Raw genomic sequence first — 19,768 nt, 5'->3', positions numbered from 1 at the left:
TAAATCTCCGTAGTAAACCCAAGTCTATCCCCGATGAAGCCGTCAGTCGGCAGATTTACGCCGTCCCGCGAATTATTTTCCTCTAATAAACGGCCGCAATCCGCTTGTAATTTCGTCGGGGCCGCGGAATTCCCTCCGCCGAATTCGCTCCGGGATCCATTCGACAAGATGCGTTCCGGTGAGTAACAACTTAGAGGAGATTTATAACAGCAGTAGCGGGTAATTACGCAAGCGTCAACCGTGGTGAAGAACGTCCAGCAGGGCGCATCTGGCAGCATCTCGTCCTTCCTCCACGTTAACATTCAGTATTCCTGCTGCCGTGTCCGAGTGGGCCGCGCCGACGTCCTTCTTCGGCCACTTAGCACGCGCTCCTCGAAAGCTCAACTTCCTGCTGACGCGCTCGGCTTTCGGTGCTTTCCGTGTTGCAGTGACATGAGTAGTGCACGGTGTCATGTGATCGGGTGATCGGTGCTTTCAACCGCATAATGGGGTTCGAAAATGGAACTTTGCTGATTCGAAGGGTAAATAAATTATGTTTGGCCCACTCGGCCTTTGCCCCGGGGGCTCAGCAAAGGCGGAACAGAATCACAGTGTTCGGTGAAGCGCCCCTCGCTGCCCATTAAATGTCGTCTCGAAAACCATTTTATTACTTATCGATCCCGTTTAGATACATTTTTGGCGGGAAAACTATTATCATAATTAAAACTCTTTAGTTTTTGCAAAATCCAAATTAATTGTTTAACTTAAGTTGAACACAAACATTTTTCTATTTCACTGATTAAAATCTTAAAAACGTCAGTTAGTACAATAAGAAGGATTTTAGTGCTAGAACACTATTTATAATCCTATCCATCTTGTCGGTTTAAAAAATTGAAGGGATGGTCGAATGTGTCAGCTACACTCCATATCCTCGCTGATAATAGGTTATGTACCAACTCTTCCAGTTATTTATTGCGATGTACGTATGAAATATGCATGTACTTCCATAACTTTTTTTATTATTTTACCAACATTTTTGCACTTATTTTTTAATCATATTTTTTGCATTTGTGAAAAAACGTACGTATATCTACAGTTAAACTTCACTTCAAAAAATGTGTTCTTAAAATGCAATTAAAGTTTTCAGTGACTTATCTGTGCTGGTACAATAAGTAAAATTATTACTTAACCGGAGACGTAAATACTTAACTTTGAAATTTCAATTCTGATTTAACACATTTAAATTAATTGACAAAATCGCGAAAGTTGAAATTTAATTCGAGCATGAATAAAAAATTGTTTCGCTGTTCACGTTGTATGCAAGAAATTTATTTTGACAAATTGAAGGAAGATACTTCGGAAGCAGTTTATTGATTCGTTGTGTGCGTGCAGGCACAAAGGGCTTCCTCACTATGAATCGTATTACCAAAATAAAAAGGAAATGTCTTGTCCGTTAGCAGTTTCACTCCAACCTATCCACTAAAAGTTTCATTTGGTTCGTCACCGAGGTCACAAAAACACGGCTTTTATTTTTTCCTGTTATGTGAAGAATCAATGTGACAAACTCCACTAGCCCATGAAATATGCATGACATAATATATGTAAAACAATTGTGTATCTCTTTTTTCTCATTTCGATTTTATCATTCCTATACAAATTTATCCACTTTTTATATCTACATACATTTAGCACTACGTGACTCTTTGGAGATGGTGTTTAGTTGCTTTGCATGGATGCAGGATTTATGGAAAACTGTATCATATAAATTTTCTTTTTCTTTATGATTTGAAGGTTTATGTCTGATTTAGTGGATTTGTAGCACCCTCAGAAAAAAGAAATAAAACTTCTACGGGAGTTTTATAACACTGTAGACATAAATCAGGTGGTATTTTTGATTTTGTCACAGCGATTTGATATAGAAGGACGTAAAATGGGGCAATTAGACTCTTGTAAATCCTGATTAAACCGTTTATTTATTTTTATTCCGTCAACGAAGCAATAAATCTATTTCAGGATTACAAACTCTAGTTAGTTTTTAATAAGTACAATGTGAAACGTCAAAGATAATTTACTATGTCATTTAATTTCCTATCCCGTATCCTAATGAAAATAATTGCACATTCTTGAAATTGCATGCCGTAACCGCAACCACTTTCAGATCGCCCTTAAATTTAATAAATTTTTGTCAGATTAAACTGTGCATAAAAGCGAACCACTGGACACGATTATCTGGTGCAGTAATAGCGATCATTTTATCTCAAAATTTTTAAATTCGTGGTAAACACTTGACATTTCACGCCTCTCGCATATTCTCGGTTAAGTGGAATTAATGCTGTAAATTTGAATCGCATTTTTCCTTTTATGTCCTTGCTATAAAAACTCTTTTTTTTCGTTCAAAAGTTAACAGAGCGTGATGTTCGGCTGGAAAAATTTTTAGTATTGACCGGAAATCAGAAAGTCGTAAATTCCGAACAAAAGAAATATTTTTCCTTGTCGTTGCAATTTTTTTAGAAATACATTTTGTGGCTGTATCGATTCGTTCCAGACCAGAAAAATTTGTAGATAAATGAAATTTTAATTCGGACAAATACGATTTGGTTATTTTTGTAAACTAGCAGGACAATTTGTGAAAATAAATATTTTTCGTGTTTTTTTTTTCTGTAGGTTTCGAAATTTCATTAATTTTTTCGGTGCAAAGTAAAAGAGAAATCGAAGTTGTATTTTAGGCAAATAGAATTTGGTTATTTTTATAAACTTTCTGGCTAGTTTATACAAATAAATTGACGTTCAACGTAAGGGTTTCATAGTAGTAAAACAGGGATCGGAAAATTTATACTATAATAATTTACGACGTCCAAACATTGTTAAGTAAACATGATTTACAAGTTAAATTTATCCAAATTAACGAAAATATTTACGCGTGTTAGAAATTTCCTGCAAAAACCACTACATAGAAACTAGCGATGAGCTATTTATTGCAGCATTTATAATTGAATTATTGCAGATCACTTATTCGTCGATATTTATCTGTTCAATTAAAATTATTAATATACAGGATGTCCACGATAAGATAGGCTAACTGATAACGATTAAACGATTTATTTTATGAAGGAAATTAAATCCTCGCTAATGCCTCTGGATAAATTATAATTTCTTTCAATGTATTCAAATGACACTTCTCTCTGTAATTTGCCATGTTTGATTTCTACAGGGTGATCAAGAAGGATTGTTTGAGTTGGTAATACTGAATTTAATTTTTAAATGGTACAACTGGAGTAACTTCCGGTTGTAACGTTTGACATTTAAAATTAAATTAAACATGCTGGTGAATCTGTTGGAAAGCCTAAAAAAGGGGCACTTCGGGCATTTGCTTTATTTAATTTTTAGATAATTCATAACCTACAATTTTGTCGCTATTACGTCAGATATGTGTCAAAAAACCTACAAAACATATCCGGTTGCAGTGTTGCAAATAGTCGAATAAAAAAAAATTCACAATAATTGTTTCGCCAACTCAACCAGTAGAAAATAACTTGCAGGATAAAAACCTTCACATGAAAAAATGTCGGTTTTTTGAAAATTATTCAAAAATTCAAAAATCTGATTCAGTTTAAAAAATACATATACATACAGGGTGTTTAAAAAGTGCCGCACTAAAATTCTTGTACGGTGTTCAGAAGCATTTGACAAGTGAGGGAAAAATATTTAAAAAATTCTTAGTCTTCATTTCTCTACACAATGAGAATTTTATGTAGGGATCTTTAAACGTTGTTAGTTGTAATTATTATTACTAAATAACACCCAAAATCAACTAAAATATGCAGAATAGAAGCTTGATAAATAATTTCTAACGCAATCTCTGTGGTGGTCTTTAATATTAAATACGATTTACCTCTTTCAATTAACTACATATGTATTTTAATTTTTTATTTTTTTTTAAAGGTAGGTACTGGTAAGTGCACGCCGTTACCAAATTTACCATAAAAGAAACCTTCATCCTCGTGCCAATTTAACACCAAGAATTTTTTTAATATTTTTCCCTCACTTACCAAATGCTTCTGAACACTGTACTATAGTTTTAGTGCGGCATTTTTTAAACACCCTGTATAACAAGTAAATACATATCCTTGACTTGTGATGCAAACGCTGACGACTCGAATTGATCGGTTATTAGTTAATTTGAATTACATATGTATTTTAAAATTTACTAAATAAAGAGCTTCAAGCTGTGCCACGTACATTCATACTCGAGTCCCAAGAGTGAAAATTGAAATAAATGTTGTGCGTCAGCGTAATGGCACAGTGACTAACGGTACTGGAGCATTTTCATATTTTCTATTTATGGCGAATTTATTGATGTATTTTCGATTTATAAGTCGTGTTAAGCGCGGCCATTAATGTTAAATTTAATTATTTTCTCTCCAATTATTTACTGCTGACATTTATTAAAGGCCGGTTATGTCGCAGATCTGCATTTGACTTGCATTGGACTAACATGTGGTGTTTTGTGCTGGTATTCGAAGCGATGATTGATGTGCGAGCATCGATCGTTTGATTGATTACGAACGTATGTGTGACCAGAAGCTTGTATTTCATACTTCTTTCGGTGTATAATCGCGTTTCTTTAGCCACGTCGGAAGCAATAAATAAAAATTTTAGTCCTTAGTGCACAAGTATCCCGAAAGCAATCTCGTAAGTGAGGTGCATCATGCGCGGAAGTCTTCTAATATCGGTCATAGCCGACCATCTATGATCCTTAAGTATGCAATATAGCTTCTGTATTAGGTAAACGTCAGCAGCAAATCGCGGCGTAGCCGGACCTTTACGACAGCAGAACAATTCAAAGTGTTTTATTTTAAGAAGTTCGGTTTGTTCTTGCCAGAGCACATGTTATCCTCTAAGTGGGGCAAATATCTGGACCCTGCTAATTTGCAAGACTGAATTTATGGCCGCATTATCTCTCCGAAAAATGTATCACAGCCAAGAAAAAAATAATGAATTCAGAAGTTCCTCCCATTATAATTCATTCGCGGATAGCATTTTTTCCTGGTGGATTTGGTGCCCGGGCCGTTACGAACCGAAATTAGTAAACATTATGTAATAATTTTTGTTATGCACGTCTACACCACACAAAATATTACACTCCTTTCGGTCAAGAGTGTCGGCTTGAATTATTTCCACGAACGGGCCCCGGCCCCGTCTCCCTCCAAGAATACTCCAGAGGAAATAACAGTCTCATAATTTATACGAAAAAAATTTATTATGCGAAAAACAAATTCGCTAGTCTTTGTTTTTGGACCGGTTCAGCACCGAAAACAAGGTGCCCTAAGCCCGCACTTAATCTAGCCGAGTTTAAACTTACTTTCTTTAATTAAAATCTAGAATGCGATTCAGGTTTGAGTGGTTTTTTGCCCAAAAAATCTACTGCAATCTCGAGGAAATGCTCAGACGGTGGTAAAATGAGCACTTTGCTTCAGGTCACGCTCCGCGAGATCGGCGAAATGTTAGCAAAGAACACACATTTTCATAAAAATTGGATCCGAATCGTAGTTTGGACTCGTTACACTTGAATTAATTTTTCCTTATTTATTTTATCAACACTCGTCTTAACGCCCCGGTACGCTTGCTCGAATTCGAAAAGTTACGCGGTGGAGAATTTGGTCCTAGATTCATGAAAGGGAAATTAGTCTGAGTGTAGGGTCCGTGAGAAAGAGGGGTTGCCAACCGAGTCGAGACGAAGATCCCTCAGATTAAATTACAAAAACGATTTTTTCCTATTAAAAATAAAACTCATTTCGAATTTGTGCAAACAAGATAATTAACTTAAAATGCATGTGCAAAAAATCAAATTCTCAAGACCAACGATTGTACTAATGTTGTTTAACACAATAGTCAAATATTACCAGAAATTTTTAAAACTTTTCAACTTTAAAATCTCCATCCCAGTATCTTTGTTACATCTAGAATAGAGAAAGCTCAAATATAAAAAACAGGAGTTTTTTTATTTATACTTGTATGGTTGGAACTCGTGTCGTGTCCTGTACAAGAATTATTATTTACAAACATGCAACTATCAATGATCAAGAATTATTTATTTTAAACCAATAAATCTTTCGTTCAATTTATAATCGTCATTTCTTATCTGCTTTAAGCCTATCTCATACCTAGTGCCGTGGTTTTTAATTATTTTTAATTTTAAAATGTTCAGCTAGATAACTGTAGTGCCAATGTGTTGTCTTTTACCTCTAGGCTTTGCATTTTATCACGCAATAAATTGTTCTGATTTATACCAAAAATTGAACGCAAGCGTTAAATTCCAATTTCCTGTTCATTTTTTGCATATTGTTATCCATATAACATTCACATGGAAAAAAATAATGAACTTTTAGCCTACGAGTTCGCTGACCCGTTCACTTAGAAAATGTGTTAAATGTGACAGAATAACAAAATTTTCTTTTAAAAATTAAATATTTATTAATAGCTATTAAATTTTTGTTAGCAGTAGTTAGATTTTTCCAATTCAATGAAATTTCCAATTTTGTTAAACCCTATCGGTTCACCATAGCCAAGAGATGGCTTAGCACATCAAACTGATCTCATATTACCTCGGATTATCCTGCGTTTCAGATTAGGATGACGGTAAAAAGGGTCACTGATAAAAAAAAGTTCCTGTAATTTATTATTTCATAAAACCTATAAAAAGAGTTGAAAAGTTTCAGTAAGTCGTGTAATATTGTTGATGTAAAATTGTTTAATTCTTGACTGCGGCACTACAGAAGCGTTTCCAAAAAAGGTTTCTAGAACACATCGAATTAAAGAGAATGAAACTAAAATACATTAATTCATGGTAGATGGCTTTATCTGGGATAATGGAAAACTCCTTAACTTAGAAAGGGTAGTAAGAGTTATTGCCTATCCGCCATTTAAGAATAACACTTAGGATTTACTTTAACCTTATTGAAATATGACCATTTTATTTTTAATTTCTAAAGCGACATAATATATTAATTAAAGTATTCTTGAACAGTTAAAAAGGGAAATTTCTAAATTCACAAGTACTTAAGTACCTAGTAGCTGTTAATTGTTTTTTTGGAGATAATTCACAAATCAATTTCAGTAACGGAATACTGATCTTAAATAACATCACAACAAATTTTTTGTTGCAGTACTTGTTCAGTTGCCAAAAAATTTACCGTGATAAAAATTCGTTGAAAATTGCTCCTTTCAATTAAATAATACAGTCATTCATCAATGCCCAATACGACCAAATTCTTCCATCAAAAAACCCGGCTTTGCAACATCTTTTTGAAGCCTAAGACTTCCACTCTGAAATACGAGTTTTAAATGTAAGCATTTAAATAAAAAAGTGATGAGATCAACATTTTAAGTCATATTAATTGCAACTTGTTTTATTTCCAATTACCTTTTATGGCTTTAAACAATGTGGAAAATGCGATCTGATAGGTAATTAATTACTGTGCCAATGAAAATTTATAATATCATTAGAAAATATCTGAAAATAAAGCAATGACTGTATTTACATTTGATGCAATAACATTATTCCTAATTACTGGATCGTACGATGTGTGCATTGCAACTGCAACTGGTACTGACTAATTCATAGGTTTAATTACTTGAATTAAGCGAAGAACTTTGAATAGTATTTTTTTTTATGTTCAGTCTGTGGTATTTGCAGATTGACAGCAACTTAGTAAGTATATTCAACACACTTTGTATAAATTTTCTAATCTTTACTTTTATATCAAGAGATAAATTTCAAATTGTGTTACGAAGGCAATTTAAGAGATTATTAAAAAAAATAGATTATATGATTATTTTAAACAAAAAATGATCTCAGCAAAATGTCCCTGTTTAATAACATTATCTGTAATTATTACATTATTTATGTCCATTATTTTATACAAACGATTAGCGCTATCTTTGGTAATAAATCTACTTCTGCATTATGACTGCAATATACAAAATACATAAATTAGGCTAGCAAGAGTAGACGAAGAATCATGATTCCAAAAAGTTACACAAATATGTACGATTTCCTGGATTCAGCTTATATGATTTCTAAATTATTTGCGATGGCTCCTTTTGGTAGATACAAGAACAAAAATGGCAAATACGTGTACTTCGAATATTCTTCCGGAAAGTACTTGTTCTGTAGTGGTGAGAATTGTCAACAGGAAAACTGTGGTCAAAACTGTCACGTTCTAGGTTGGCTCGTGTTGACTTTGACGGGATTATTTCTAGGAGCATTGAACGCCATCAACAATCAAAAACTAGACACTATAGGAAGATATATATATTTGGGCTCTACAACCCAACTGACAATTGGCTCAGCAACAATCACATTCAACTTTTGCCGTCATTCCAGCTACTACCTAGAAGCATTTCGACTTTTGCATAGCGTGGATAAAGACATAACACAACTCGGTTTAAAAATTTCATATAGAACAGTGCACATTTCTACAAACGTTGCAAAATCTTTTTTTATTTTAAGCCCATTATTCTTAATATACGAAGCACTATTAGGCAGAGATCTGTATTTGGTAACTGCTGAAAATCTTTGTTTCGGTGTACCAGTCGTAATAATCATGATAAGTATTTCTCTGTGGACTATACTGTGCATCACTATCAAGAATAGATTCCAGATGATCAATAACTATTTAAGAAATCTGAATTCCAAGAAGCATAGTACACTCTATGTAGAGCAAAGAACTGTATTTGTTTCTAAATTACATCAGCAATTGTGTCAATCTACGGACTGTTTAACAAATTGTCTGTCTTCAGCACTTCTTCTTGCTTACTTTGAATGCTTAGTATTTTTCACTGTTTCGATGCTTATTATTCTAGATATAAAAGTGGACAACTACAAAAATGAGGTATTCTTTTGGGCTATGCTTTACACTACCCTAACATTCTTAGTCGCAACAACCATGGAACTGACAATTCTTGAGGTACAGTTGCCATCTGTCACTACAATCACTACTTTACTCATTTTCAGTCAAAACAAACTTCGCTAATTCTGTGTGATTCAGAAATTTTTTATTCCACTGCAAATACCAATCTGAAAGTAATTTTTTGATATTTATTCAACACTAGTTTTTAATGTGATATCTTGCAGAAAAATAGTCTCTTGCTTCAGATGTTACATCAGAAAATAAGTTTCACGTTGTGTGGATTATTCGACTTGAATCTAAATAAACTACTTGAGGTAACTTTTAAACTCTGTTTTATCATCTTTATGTGAGCGAAATTTTAGAGTATTGGATCTGTAACAAACTTTGTGATGTTTGTTTTACAAATTAAGGCACGTTTGAAACATGATTAAAACATGATTAAAAAAGGATCGCCTAACAGAAGAATTTTTAATTCTCAAATATTTCGGTGTGTAATTCGATTTTCTCACAGGTCAAGTGAGTGATTAAACCACGAATATTAAAAAAAAAAAAACACTCAACTGAGATACGTAGAATTTTAATTTATTTGTCCTCACCCAAATGTAAATAAAAAGTGTCCAAATAAAATCATATACATACATAATAATATGGGGTGTTCATTTAAATTTCTCCTCAAAGTTGACGTTGGTTGAAGAGTCGATTGTGAACGCACCACGCGACTCTGCACAAACAACGCAAAAAGTAAGGTTACATTTAAAGAACTGCTCCGTGATGCGTAATCCGTGGTGCGTTCACAATCGACTCTTCAACGCCAACTTTGAGAAGAAATTTAAGTGCACACCCTGTATAATTTCTATGAACAAAATCCGGCGTGGATGTCGTACACAAAGTGGACTTAATGCAAAATAAATAATAATATAAATAGTGGCAAAGGAGTTATCATTATCTTGACAGAAATCTCCGTAATGATAAATAAAATCCGGCCTCAATACCCCGCCCCCTTTTTACTAAGTATGTAGTATAAAAAAAAAATAACGTTTACGATTATTATTATTATTAATGAATCATATTTCGAGAACGGCATTATTTAGTTTTAAAATTTTCCAGACACGGTGATTTTCATTATGTGGGTCGTTAGTTTGTCTTTTCTTGCTCCAATATTCTTAACATTACAACGACTTGTCATTATTTTGTAGAGGGTGTTTTAGACTGTTATGTCTATCGTAGATGAACACACGTTAAGACATTCCTACTTTGAGTCGACTTTAGCATAAAGTATATATAGTTTGGGTTTATCGCTTCCTACATTGTCCGTTGTCGGTTCTTGTTGTTGGTTCAGAGAAACAAAGTCGAGACTGATCTATTTGATCAGATTTGTCATTGTCGCGGTATATTTGTCTCGTAAGATATCCCACTGGTTAATTAGAGGAATAAACAGCTCATTGGTTTGCATAACAAGACAGACGATCCACATTCGCTTAATTTAGAAGTTGTCAGCAGGAACATCCATATTCCTGCATCGAATCTGTGATGTGACGGCGGGCGGTGCGTAACGCTCCAAGAACATCACCTGAAGATATGTTTACGGAGCAGTCGTAATTAACAAATCCTCCATTCGCCAATTATTCACAGTCAACGAGAACCGCACAAGTACACGAAGAGCAGTAAATAACACTAGAGCCCAAGAAAAAATCAACCGACATCCACTAGTTGCATTTTGCATTAAACTGCAGGAATGTTTACGAGAGTGTCGCACCTGTGCAGTTTTCCAGCCGTTCACATGTGCCTTTTTATCGGCCACAATTCGCCGGTCGAAATATGGCAAAATAAAAATCGGATACTTATTAACGCGGAGTGTTAATTCGGAAAGCCCCACCGGACCGCAAAGGCATTAATTAAAATTTTTTCGCCGGTAAAGGCCAACGAACCGACGTGTGATGCTGGATCTCGATGAATAATGGACAATTAGAACGGTGTTAGGAAAGTCGGACGCCAAAACGACAACTTCAAATTAATTTCGTCGATAAGGAGTGCAACGAGAGCGGCAAAATAAAATCGTAAAACTGCAGTGCACTTCCACTAAGCCACCGTTTCTTATAAGCCGGATTTACGATCTTGACATCAACCTGTACTAATCCTGTTATATTGTCGTAAGCAAAGTATGTGTCTTCCATAAAGCAAATATCTTTATAATTCGCCGTACGTGGTTTATCATTCTTAAGACGGTCGGCAAAAATGCGGTTCTGCACCAGACGATGTATTTCATGCTTTTCCGGTAAATAAATAACGATGCACGCCGCACCGGAATGATCAACCGGCTCAATTAGCAATTAAGTTTAAAAGCCCGAGGAAACAATAATTAAAGGAGGATAATTTACAATTATTATTATTTCCTTGTACTCGGACTGTCGATTTATCGCACAGACGGTGAAACGTACCTATAGTTGCTAATTACTGCAACTATTTGCCCTCAGGACTACTTCGAATAACTGCAACAATTTCTATTCTTGATCAGTCTTGACCAGCCAATGCAAATTTTCCGTTATGTAACAAAAGCAATATACCTGTCAAGTTTATTGACCAAAAAAATTTAATTCCTAGTTCTGCGCGGCTTGTTCTTTATTAGTATTACCAAATAAATAATAATAAAAAGCTTAAAACAAAATGCAGCTAGTACTTAAAACACTAACCTCTTTCTTTGCATCTCTGATTTTTTCATTTTTGTTTCATTATTAGTATCGGAAATTTTCGCATTGTAAATTAAAAATGTTATTTTATTAGTATCTTGTTTTTTTTTTGTTATTATTCTTCTCTACATTTTTTTTTTATTTGATGGTTCTGCTATGAAATGAGCTTGATTTCAATCTTTTCTTAAAAATGAAGTGGTCAGCCCCAAATACGTTTTTAACACATGGTCAAGGATTTAACTGTTTTACGCTTGCTTCAATTCGTTCCAAAATTGGAAAAATCCCAAAATATATTTAAAATTTAAGTTTCAGATTGAAAAGAAATTGTTGTAGGCCATGTTTAAATTTTTTAAAGTTATATTTTGATAAATTGTTCGTTGTATAAATTTTTTTCCCAAGAGTGTTTCTGCATCCCACCGCCTTAAAAATCCTTATCGATAATGTATCACTGGCATTGTTCATTCGCTGTCTGTCATTATTCAGATGGATTGAACGATCAATTGGTACAGATAAAATCATGAATGCATAAACGACACGGTAATATTCAGGTTGGGTCCAAATTCGGCTGGATACGCCCATATATAGGCCCGAAACGAATTGTCAATTTGCATATTCTTCCACAAGATTCTTACATTTTAATTGCGCCAAAACGGTATCGAATCGCCCATAAAATTGATTTACTCTCTCCATCCGAAATAAGTCGTTTGAAGTTTTTAACAGTCTGATGACGGTATGTCAGCAGGAATCGTTAAATGGGCGTAAGAAGAGATATGAAAGTTGAGGATGGTTTGATAAATGAACTTTTGCCTTCCTCAAAATTGGGTTTTTAGCGAGCAACATTAAAGCTTGATAATAAGTGAATGTCTACAGGAACTTAATGTTTTGTCATCAAAAAGTAACAGTTTGGATTAATTATTAAAGCCTGGAAGTTCATAAAAAGCACCATTAGTAGTCGCAGCACAGTGTACAGAACGTCCATGCAAAGCTGGACGAGTTGATAGCACTCGACTTCCACTTTTATCAACAAAAGTTTAGGAAAGACACTAAATCATCTTTTTTGTTGAATAATTAACTTTAGATTACAACGCAAAGTGATACTTTTTTTGGAGACACCTACGATGCGTACAGAATGATCGAATATCAATTAGAGCTCGAAACTTACTTTCGGAAAATATATGAAGAAAGTTAAACATCAATATAAGTACGTGTGCCACGTTCTTCCCATTAAACTCCTTCTTGAATGAAAATTAATGAAGTGTCAGGCACAATACCATGGGCATTCTTCGAATTCGCGCAGTATTAAATTGGCACCACTGAATACGACTTAATTAAATCCCGCCCGACGGTTACTTATTGAGACATCAATTTTGAAAAAGGCGACGAGGGGCGCGCTAAAAATAAATGGCAATCAGCAAACGCACCTGATAACGCATATATCGTCCTCCTTTAGGTGGCAACTAAATCAAAATAAATTGATCGCCTAAAGCGTCTTCCAGGTGTTGTTTAGTAAAACTGATCGTGTTGCGGTCGTAAACAAAAAGTGCAGTGTACATAACCCTAAAGTGTGATGTCATGATAAAGAAAAGGACAACAAGGAAGATAGCAGCAGGACAGTTTTGGAAGATCCCTTCTGAACGATGTCTTCGCTATCCCGTGCACAGAGTTGGCCGCTCTTGTCCGGAGCGGCTCCAGTCGAGGAGGCGCGTCAAGCAGCGACAAGAACTTCGCAGGTTGGTTTTGTGGGCAGAAATTACGGTCACCGGATCGGTCCTATAAGTTATTTATTGGGAATAAAATCGGTTATCGATATGTTTGTGTATCTTTGGAAAGTGGATTTCGAAAATAAAATGCATGTTGATAGCGGGAATACGGACGCAAATGCGAGAAAATAAAATTAAATGACGTAAGATTTTCGTTCGGCCAACGAAAGTGCCTGTAAACATGTGGTTTTCAAAAAAAATATATGACCGCGACGAAGCAGTGATTTTAATATTTGAATATTTAAAATAAACAGAATACTTAAAATATTGGCTTTGCAAAGATACAATCAACAAATCAAAAATAACTGAGAGGGAAGAAAGAGGTAATAAAAAAAATACTTCGTCTTTTTTTAATTTGGTTTACCTATTAAGTTTTTTTAAACAAAACTTTGATGTCAATGTTTGTAAATGTAGTTTTTTATTCTTCATTCGAAAATGGACAAATGTAGTTGAGGTTCCATTAAAAAAATAAGTTGAGTTCATTTCTTGCTAAAGCAGAAGTGGAAGAAAACTGAAAATATATCATCAATAAATTCTTTATTTTTGACCATGTACATATTTAGCGAAGATAATCGACTAACCCTGTATACAGGGTGTATCTGAAATACGTGTGTTACTTTTAACCAGTGGAAGAACTCACCAATTTATGAAACTTTTCTCTATAACATTTTGCAAAATGCACAAAAGTTTTACAAACATTTTTTCCCCCCAATTTTTACCAAACGAGTCGTTTACTGTGATTAACTAGTCTCTATTTTTTTTTGTAACCATGAGAATTTTAATTTTATTTATATTAAGTTTTTCTATAACAGTGTAACTTTTTTGACAAGGCTCCGTTTCTATCACAACAGAAAATTCTTGCCCTTACCCATAGGCGGGTATACATTTTGATAGTTAATTTATTCCAAATTTTAAATCAATTTGTAACGCTTTTTCGTAAAAAAAAAGTCAAATAGAAAAAATGTTTCATTTAACAATCTCTGGTACGTGTTAAAATAAATGAACACGCGGATTTTAGGTACACCCTGTATATATAGGGATATAGTCATCTTACACGTCCCCTTTGCGCATTAATTTGCCCTGTGTGGCCGTTTCCCAAAAATTATGGATTAAGTGTTCAATGCACGATTGTTTCGTTTTCGGTGGCCCACCCTATATACGTCAAATGTTATTCTAAATTTAATTTAGAAAGCTGTAAATAATAGAAGAACAATTTAACACCATTTTATTACCGATTTCTTCTCTACTTAGGTTAATATAAGATCGATTGTGTGGTTTGAAAATTGTATGACTTCCCTTCACAATATTGTGTTTTTTGTTTCATTATAAATTTAAATTCGCTTTACAAATTCTTGATAATCTGTTTTTTTTTTCTGTTTCTAAAGTTACTATAATTTGAAGAAACAGTTTATTCAACTTTTTTTTAATAAATATTTTTTCAGAATAAAAATCTGCTGTGCAACAATCAGTCTCTTGATATCTCTATAACTATCCCCTATCTCGGTCACAATTCAAAAAAATTGTTTGACTAATCTCGCGGTTTGGCAGCTTCCCTCAACGGCCGCCATTTCTCCACACAATTGATTCTCATAACATCCTAATACATCCCGGAACGCACCCTCACTCTGCCCTTGTTAGATTCAGGCCCGCCGCCTGCTGTGTCGTCACTACTACCCCGAAGGCGGTTGGGGATGGATAGTGGCAGCGTGTGCCGTACTGGTGCACATCGTTAACCACGGCTTCCAACTTTCCTGCTCGCAACTCGTCGCTCCTGCAGCGTTCAAGTTCCACGTGCCGCCAGTATATCCTGCAGGTATGGTCAAGCTCACCCAAATAAACAATAAGTTGATTGTTCGATAAAACTGGGTTGTTTATGTAAGTTACTAATCTAAAAAAACATTTAAATTGAAGTATGTACTAGTAATTGAAGAAGAGACTGAAGTATGTATAAGGAAAATTGCAGTTTCCTTCTTTTTTACTGGTTTGAGTATTTTTAGACTAGGTGCGCCATATTGCACGCTTAATCCGGCACAATCACTGCAGGAATGTGGCGTTCATGTACCAATTAAGCACATTACTTCGACTACATAAATTACAGAAGGACATCGTATGGTCGTCGGTTATCTTAGCTGGACGTCTTATCTCTTGCACGTGTGTTGCAGAGGGCCGTTCGTCAAGACGTGCACACTCTATCTGGCTTGTTAACATGCAAAAATGCATTTCCTGTTTTACAACAAACACATAAAAGTAATTGCCAATTTGCATCGTAAGAGAAATTTTTTATTGCTCACGAATATCGTATTTATTTTCGTGGTGCTGATTAAAGTTTCTGAAATCACAGTTATGTACTTATTGGTGTAACTTGTACCTTTTTATAACGGAGGACCTGCAGGTTACAAATTTACGGTGGAAAGGTCTTCTAAAATGGGAACGCAAGTGATGGCTGGACACAATGAAAATAACATTATTTTTTGAGAAACTGCTGCAAAAATATGAAACTGCTGCAAAAATATGAAACTGCATACTTCACTAACTTGAAAAAAATTACGTTTTAGAAATAACATTTAAGAAACATATTTTTCTCATAAAGTTTCATTCGTGCATGTAGATTTATTACTGTGACATTTAAGTTGGAAGAGATTGTCCGCAGAAGAAATTATTCGTTATTAAATTGTTTTCTCCTTTTGTTTTTATTGCAAACCGCATGGTTTTTATCCAGTCGTACACTGTTTATAGCGGTAAAATGTTAATTTTAGCAATGTATTATTTTTAGGTGGTATTCACTTTTCATTGATAATTTATGAGTAATTAAATTTTGAAAAATACTACATCTTAAAGTCGACATTGTTTGGCAACTGTGGAATGATGTGAAAGTAACAGTAAGGAAAGAAAATTATTTTGGGATGACAGAGCAAGCAGCAAGCAGATTAATTATGGCGGGTGAAAAATCCCAAGGTCAAAGCTTCGGGTGCTTGCCCCATTTGTCTCAGCTCATAGCCACTTAGGATTAACAGGAGCAAGTAAAGCACTCAAACAGCGTATCAAATTACGAGTTAGAAGTGGAGCAAAGTCGAGCTTTATTTTTTCGCCGAAGTAAACACGTAATCATAAGTTTGCCGGGGTTAATCGTAACGCTAGATTAAACTAATACAACCGGAAATACCGATAAGAAGAATCCGGACGCTATTCATTAAACTAAACTCAAATATGTTTACAATTGCGCCCCGGCCGATCCGTTTCTGTCGCTTCAAACGGGCCATTTCGGATTCTTTAAAATCAATGACGTTGCCGAAATCCCAGAGCGGAATAACAATAGGAAATGCGTGGATTTTTTTTTGGGAATGGACGTTTTTGATTTAAATTCCAATAGGTCGAAGGCGATCCTTTATGGCTCTTTGAGCACAGGACCGTAGTCGAGATTTTACGGGTAAAATAATGCGATTGATTGTGTTTTTTGAATAACGACACTCCTGAGAAAGCGATTTTTCACCGGCTGATCTATCGTCTGCGTTCGAATGAAAAGCACGAGTTCTTTCCGGGCAGTTAAGCATTAGACGATTTGGGCAAGGCGTGAAAATTTTATGAGATGCATTTTTATTGGTGAACTTTCCTTATTTGATTGTTGTTGCGACTTCTTTTCGCACCAACCCAGCCAAACTTTTATCGACGCCGTAACAGGATTTTTCGTCGGCTACTCAGACAACCCAAATTAAAATTTTACACTTGGCATGTAAAAAATGCAGTAAAATGCACACCACTCCAAAAATGTGTGAAGACATTTCTGCTTAAATATTAAAATTCAGAGCACATAATTTGTCACAATTTTTAATTCTTCTCTTTTCTCTCTTTAAAAATATCAAATATATATAATATTTGCACCATGTTTCTTTCAAGATTAATCTGTAAAATCATCATCTGTTTTTAACGATTTCCGCAATCCAAAACATTTTTATCTCTTGTTTAATAACATTTCCTGTTTTTTTTTTTGAAAAATAAACTAGAATTTTTCAAGACTGTTATTTTAAATTATCAAAATAATCATGCCATTTATCAATTTATCAAATTTTCTACAATTGAACGATTTTATTTTGGGGAACATAAAAACCAGTCGATATTGACTTAAATCTGTTTTATTATTTTTTATTAATATTGTGTACAGGTGCTATCCATTAACACATTGCGTATAAGCAGTTTGCACATTTTCAAAATAAGCATCGCTATTTTGGATCGGTCCGACGAGTATTAAAAGCAAAAACTTCTCGAAATTAGGAGACAAAAACATTCATCAAACTTTCTTTTTACGATGGGATAAAACTCCAACGATGGTTGTTTCTGAAGTACTTTGTTTCATTGCCGCATTTAGACGATCAATCTGTTTTTGCATTTCACAAGGTTTAAGAAGGGAGATAAAGTAGCATCACTTCAACTCGAGCATCGACGTAATTTTACTAAGTTCATTGTTAAAGGTGCAATTTTAGACGAGGACCCATAAAAATGGATCAACTCTTGTCAATATGACATCCTATCGAGCGTCGATTCATCCGATAGATTTTAATACGGTCCTCCAACTATGAGTGGATAAATAAGATAAACATAAAATTTCTATCGACGATGGGTCGAACGGGCACCCCTTTGATGTCCCCATTGTGCTTCCGCCAGAATTGCCATCGCAAATGCAAAGGGCGTACGGTTTACGCATTTTGTGATTTCTACGCCGGTTTCAAAACTGAAGCGAACTCTCCCAGGGCCGATACGAGCTTAATTTAAAATTCTATTTGTTGTAGCAAAACGACCACTGTTGCGGCACTACCACACCACAAAGGCCGCCATTTATGGCACCTACAGACGCATCCGCCATCGATCTTTCTACGTAAAATCTGAAATTGTAATTTTGCAAAGGCAATTTGTTGTTTTGCTGGAACGCTTCTATGTTATTAAACAGATAACGTCGATGGTCGACGGGAATAATGAAAGATTTATTAAAGAGTAAACCGAAAATGACATTGTAACGACATGATAAATTACAAAAGTATACACGACGGACTATTCGCTCAAATTGGATACTACAATGGTCCAGATATTTCATCTGGTTCACAAGCAGATGCTGGTTTTACCCGTTAAATTCATAAATTATTAACATAACAGGGACGTGCGTAAAATAGGTGAAGGGATTATTATTATCATCGCCCCAGATAGGAATCATCCCAGTGTGAAGGCTAATCACTATGGATGTCAATAATTAATTACTTCACTCTTAAAATTAAAGAGAGATTTTTTGAATCCAAAGAAGATTGTTTTACATATTTATCATAAACTTAATAAAATTCTCATTTCTATTCTTCGTCTCAATTTTTATATTTTCTCACATTCTCGCATCAAGGAAATAATACTTAACGCTCATGTAATAGTTAATGTAATACTTAGTTACGAGTTTGGAATGTAGCATATTTGTCACAAAAGTAAAAAAGATTATTTTCTTGAGTGATTAATGTGCATTCCACACAAGTGCAGTACAACATTTTATCCAACACCTTTCTTAACTCTACATATTTATTTTTTCCTAAATTGTTGTTTAGCACCGCCAACTTATTGATATGTTGTTTATAGAACTTAGAAATTACAAGAAATCGTCTTCTGTGGCTTCATACAAAGTGATCACACAAATAAAACAATATCTTTAGTATAAATGTTAATATTGATTTAGTTAAATTTTGTTAAACTGTTTTAATTATTAGACGTTTTTATCTAACCTTCCTTATTCACTTACATAAATATTCTTTTTTTTATATAAATTGCCCAACGCAAATGAACAAACCTATGATAACCATTTCTCTGTGACTTTTCTCTATTATTCTCTCACGAGTGTGTAATGGTGAACATTATTTAGGTGAAATTGCCATGATAATATGCTTGTTATGAGTAGGTGTTGGATAAAACCATTAAACCCCAAAGCTACATCACCAACATTGGTGACATAAATATTTTTTTCCTGGATAACTTTTCCATGAAAAATTTATCAGATCCGTCAGAATCCAGATGGAATTTTGGCAGAGTAAAAAATATCATTTATAAAGAAAACACCCCGTCCATTCATTAGTATTCAACCGACGAATACACACGATTTATCACAGGAAAAATTTTCACATATCTCTCGTACTCCTGCGATTTATATTGAGATTTCTTGATTCTCATTTATGTGAATCACCTGTTCCATTCCTAAAATACGGCACTGTTTTACCACACAAACATTTCGAGAATTTCTATGTACAAGTTGCGAGCATTAACTAAATGTAAAAGACTTGTTGCAGGCGGTTTTTCTTGTTTTGTGTGCGCGAATATGCAACACTGGCCGATTATTGAAAGCAAGAGAAATGCTTATCAAGAGTTTTATAGCATAGAAATCCAATTATGTTCGAATTACAGTTGATCT

At 34.5% G+C, this 19,768-nt stretch overlaps 2 protein-coding genes across 4 annotated transcripts in view; both read left to right on the top strand.

The window, feature by feature from the left end:
* Window positions 1-19,768, top strand: part of LOC138134556 (monocarboxylate transporter 12-like) — a 99,320-nt gene that overhangs the window by 42,051 nt on the left and 37,501 nt on the right. The window lies entirely within an intron of this gene.
* Window positions 43-18,674, top strand: LOC138134557 (uncharacterized). The gene is made up of 4 exons (XM_069052896.1): window positions 43-521; window positions 13,029-13,308; window positions 14,977-15,151; window positions 18,123-18,674. Exons 2-4 carry the CDS (start codon window positions 13,216-13,218, stop codon window positions 18,326-18,328), a joined length of 474 nt encoding a protein of 157 aa, XP_068908997.1. The 5' UTR covers window positions 43-521; window positions 13,029-13,215; the 3' UTR covers window positions 18,329-18,674.

The sequence above is a fragment of the Tenebrio molitor genome, chromosome 7 (assembly GCF_963966145.1).
Source record: "Tenebrio molitor chromosome 7, icTenMoli1.1, whole genome shotgun sequence".
Classification (NCBI taxonomy): Eukaryota; Metazoa; Arthropoda; class Insecta; order Coleoptera; family Tenebrionidae; genus Tenebrio; species Tenebrio molitor.
The sequence above is the reverse complement of the archived record's forward strand: the minus strand, read 5'-3'. Positions and strand labels throughout refer to the sequence as shown.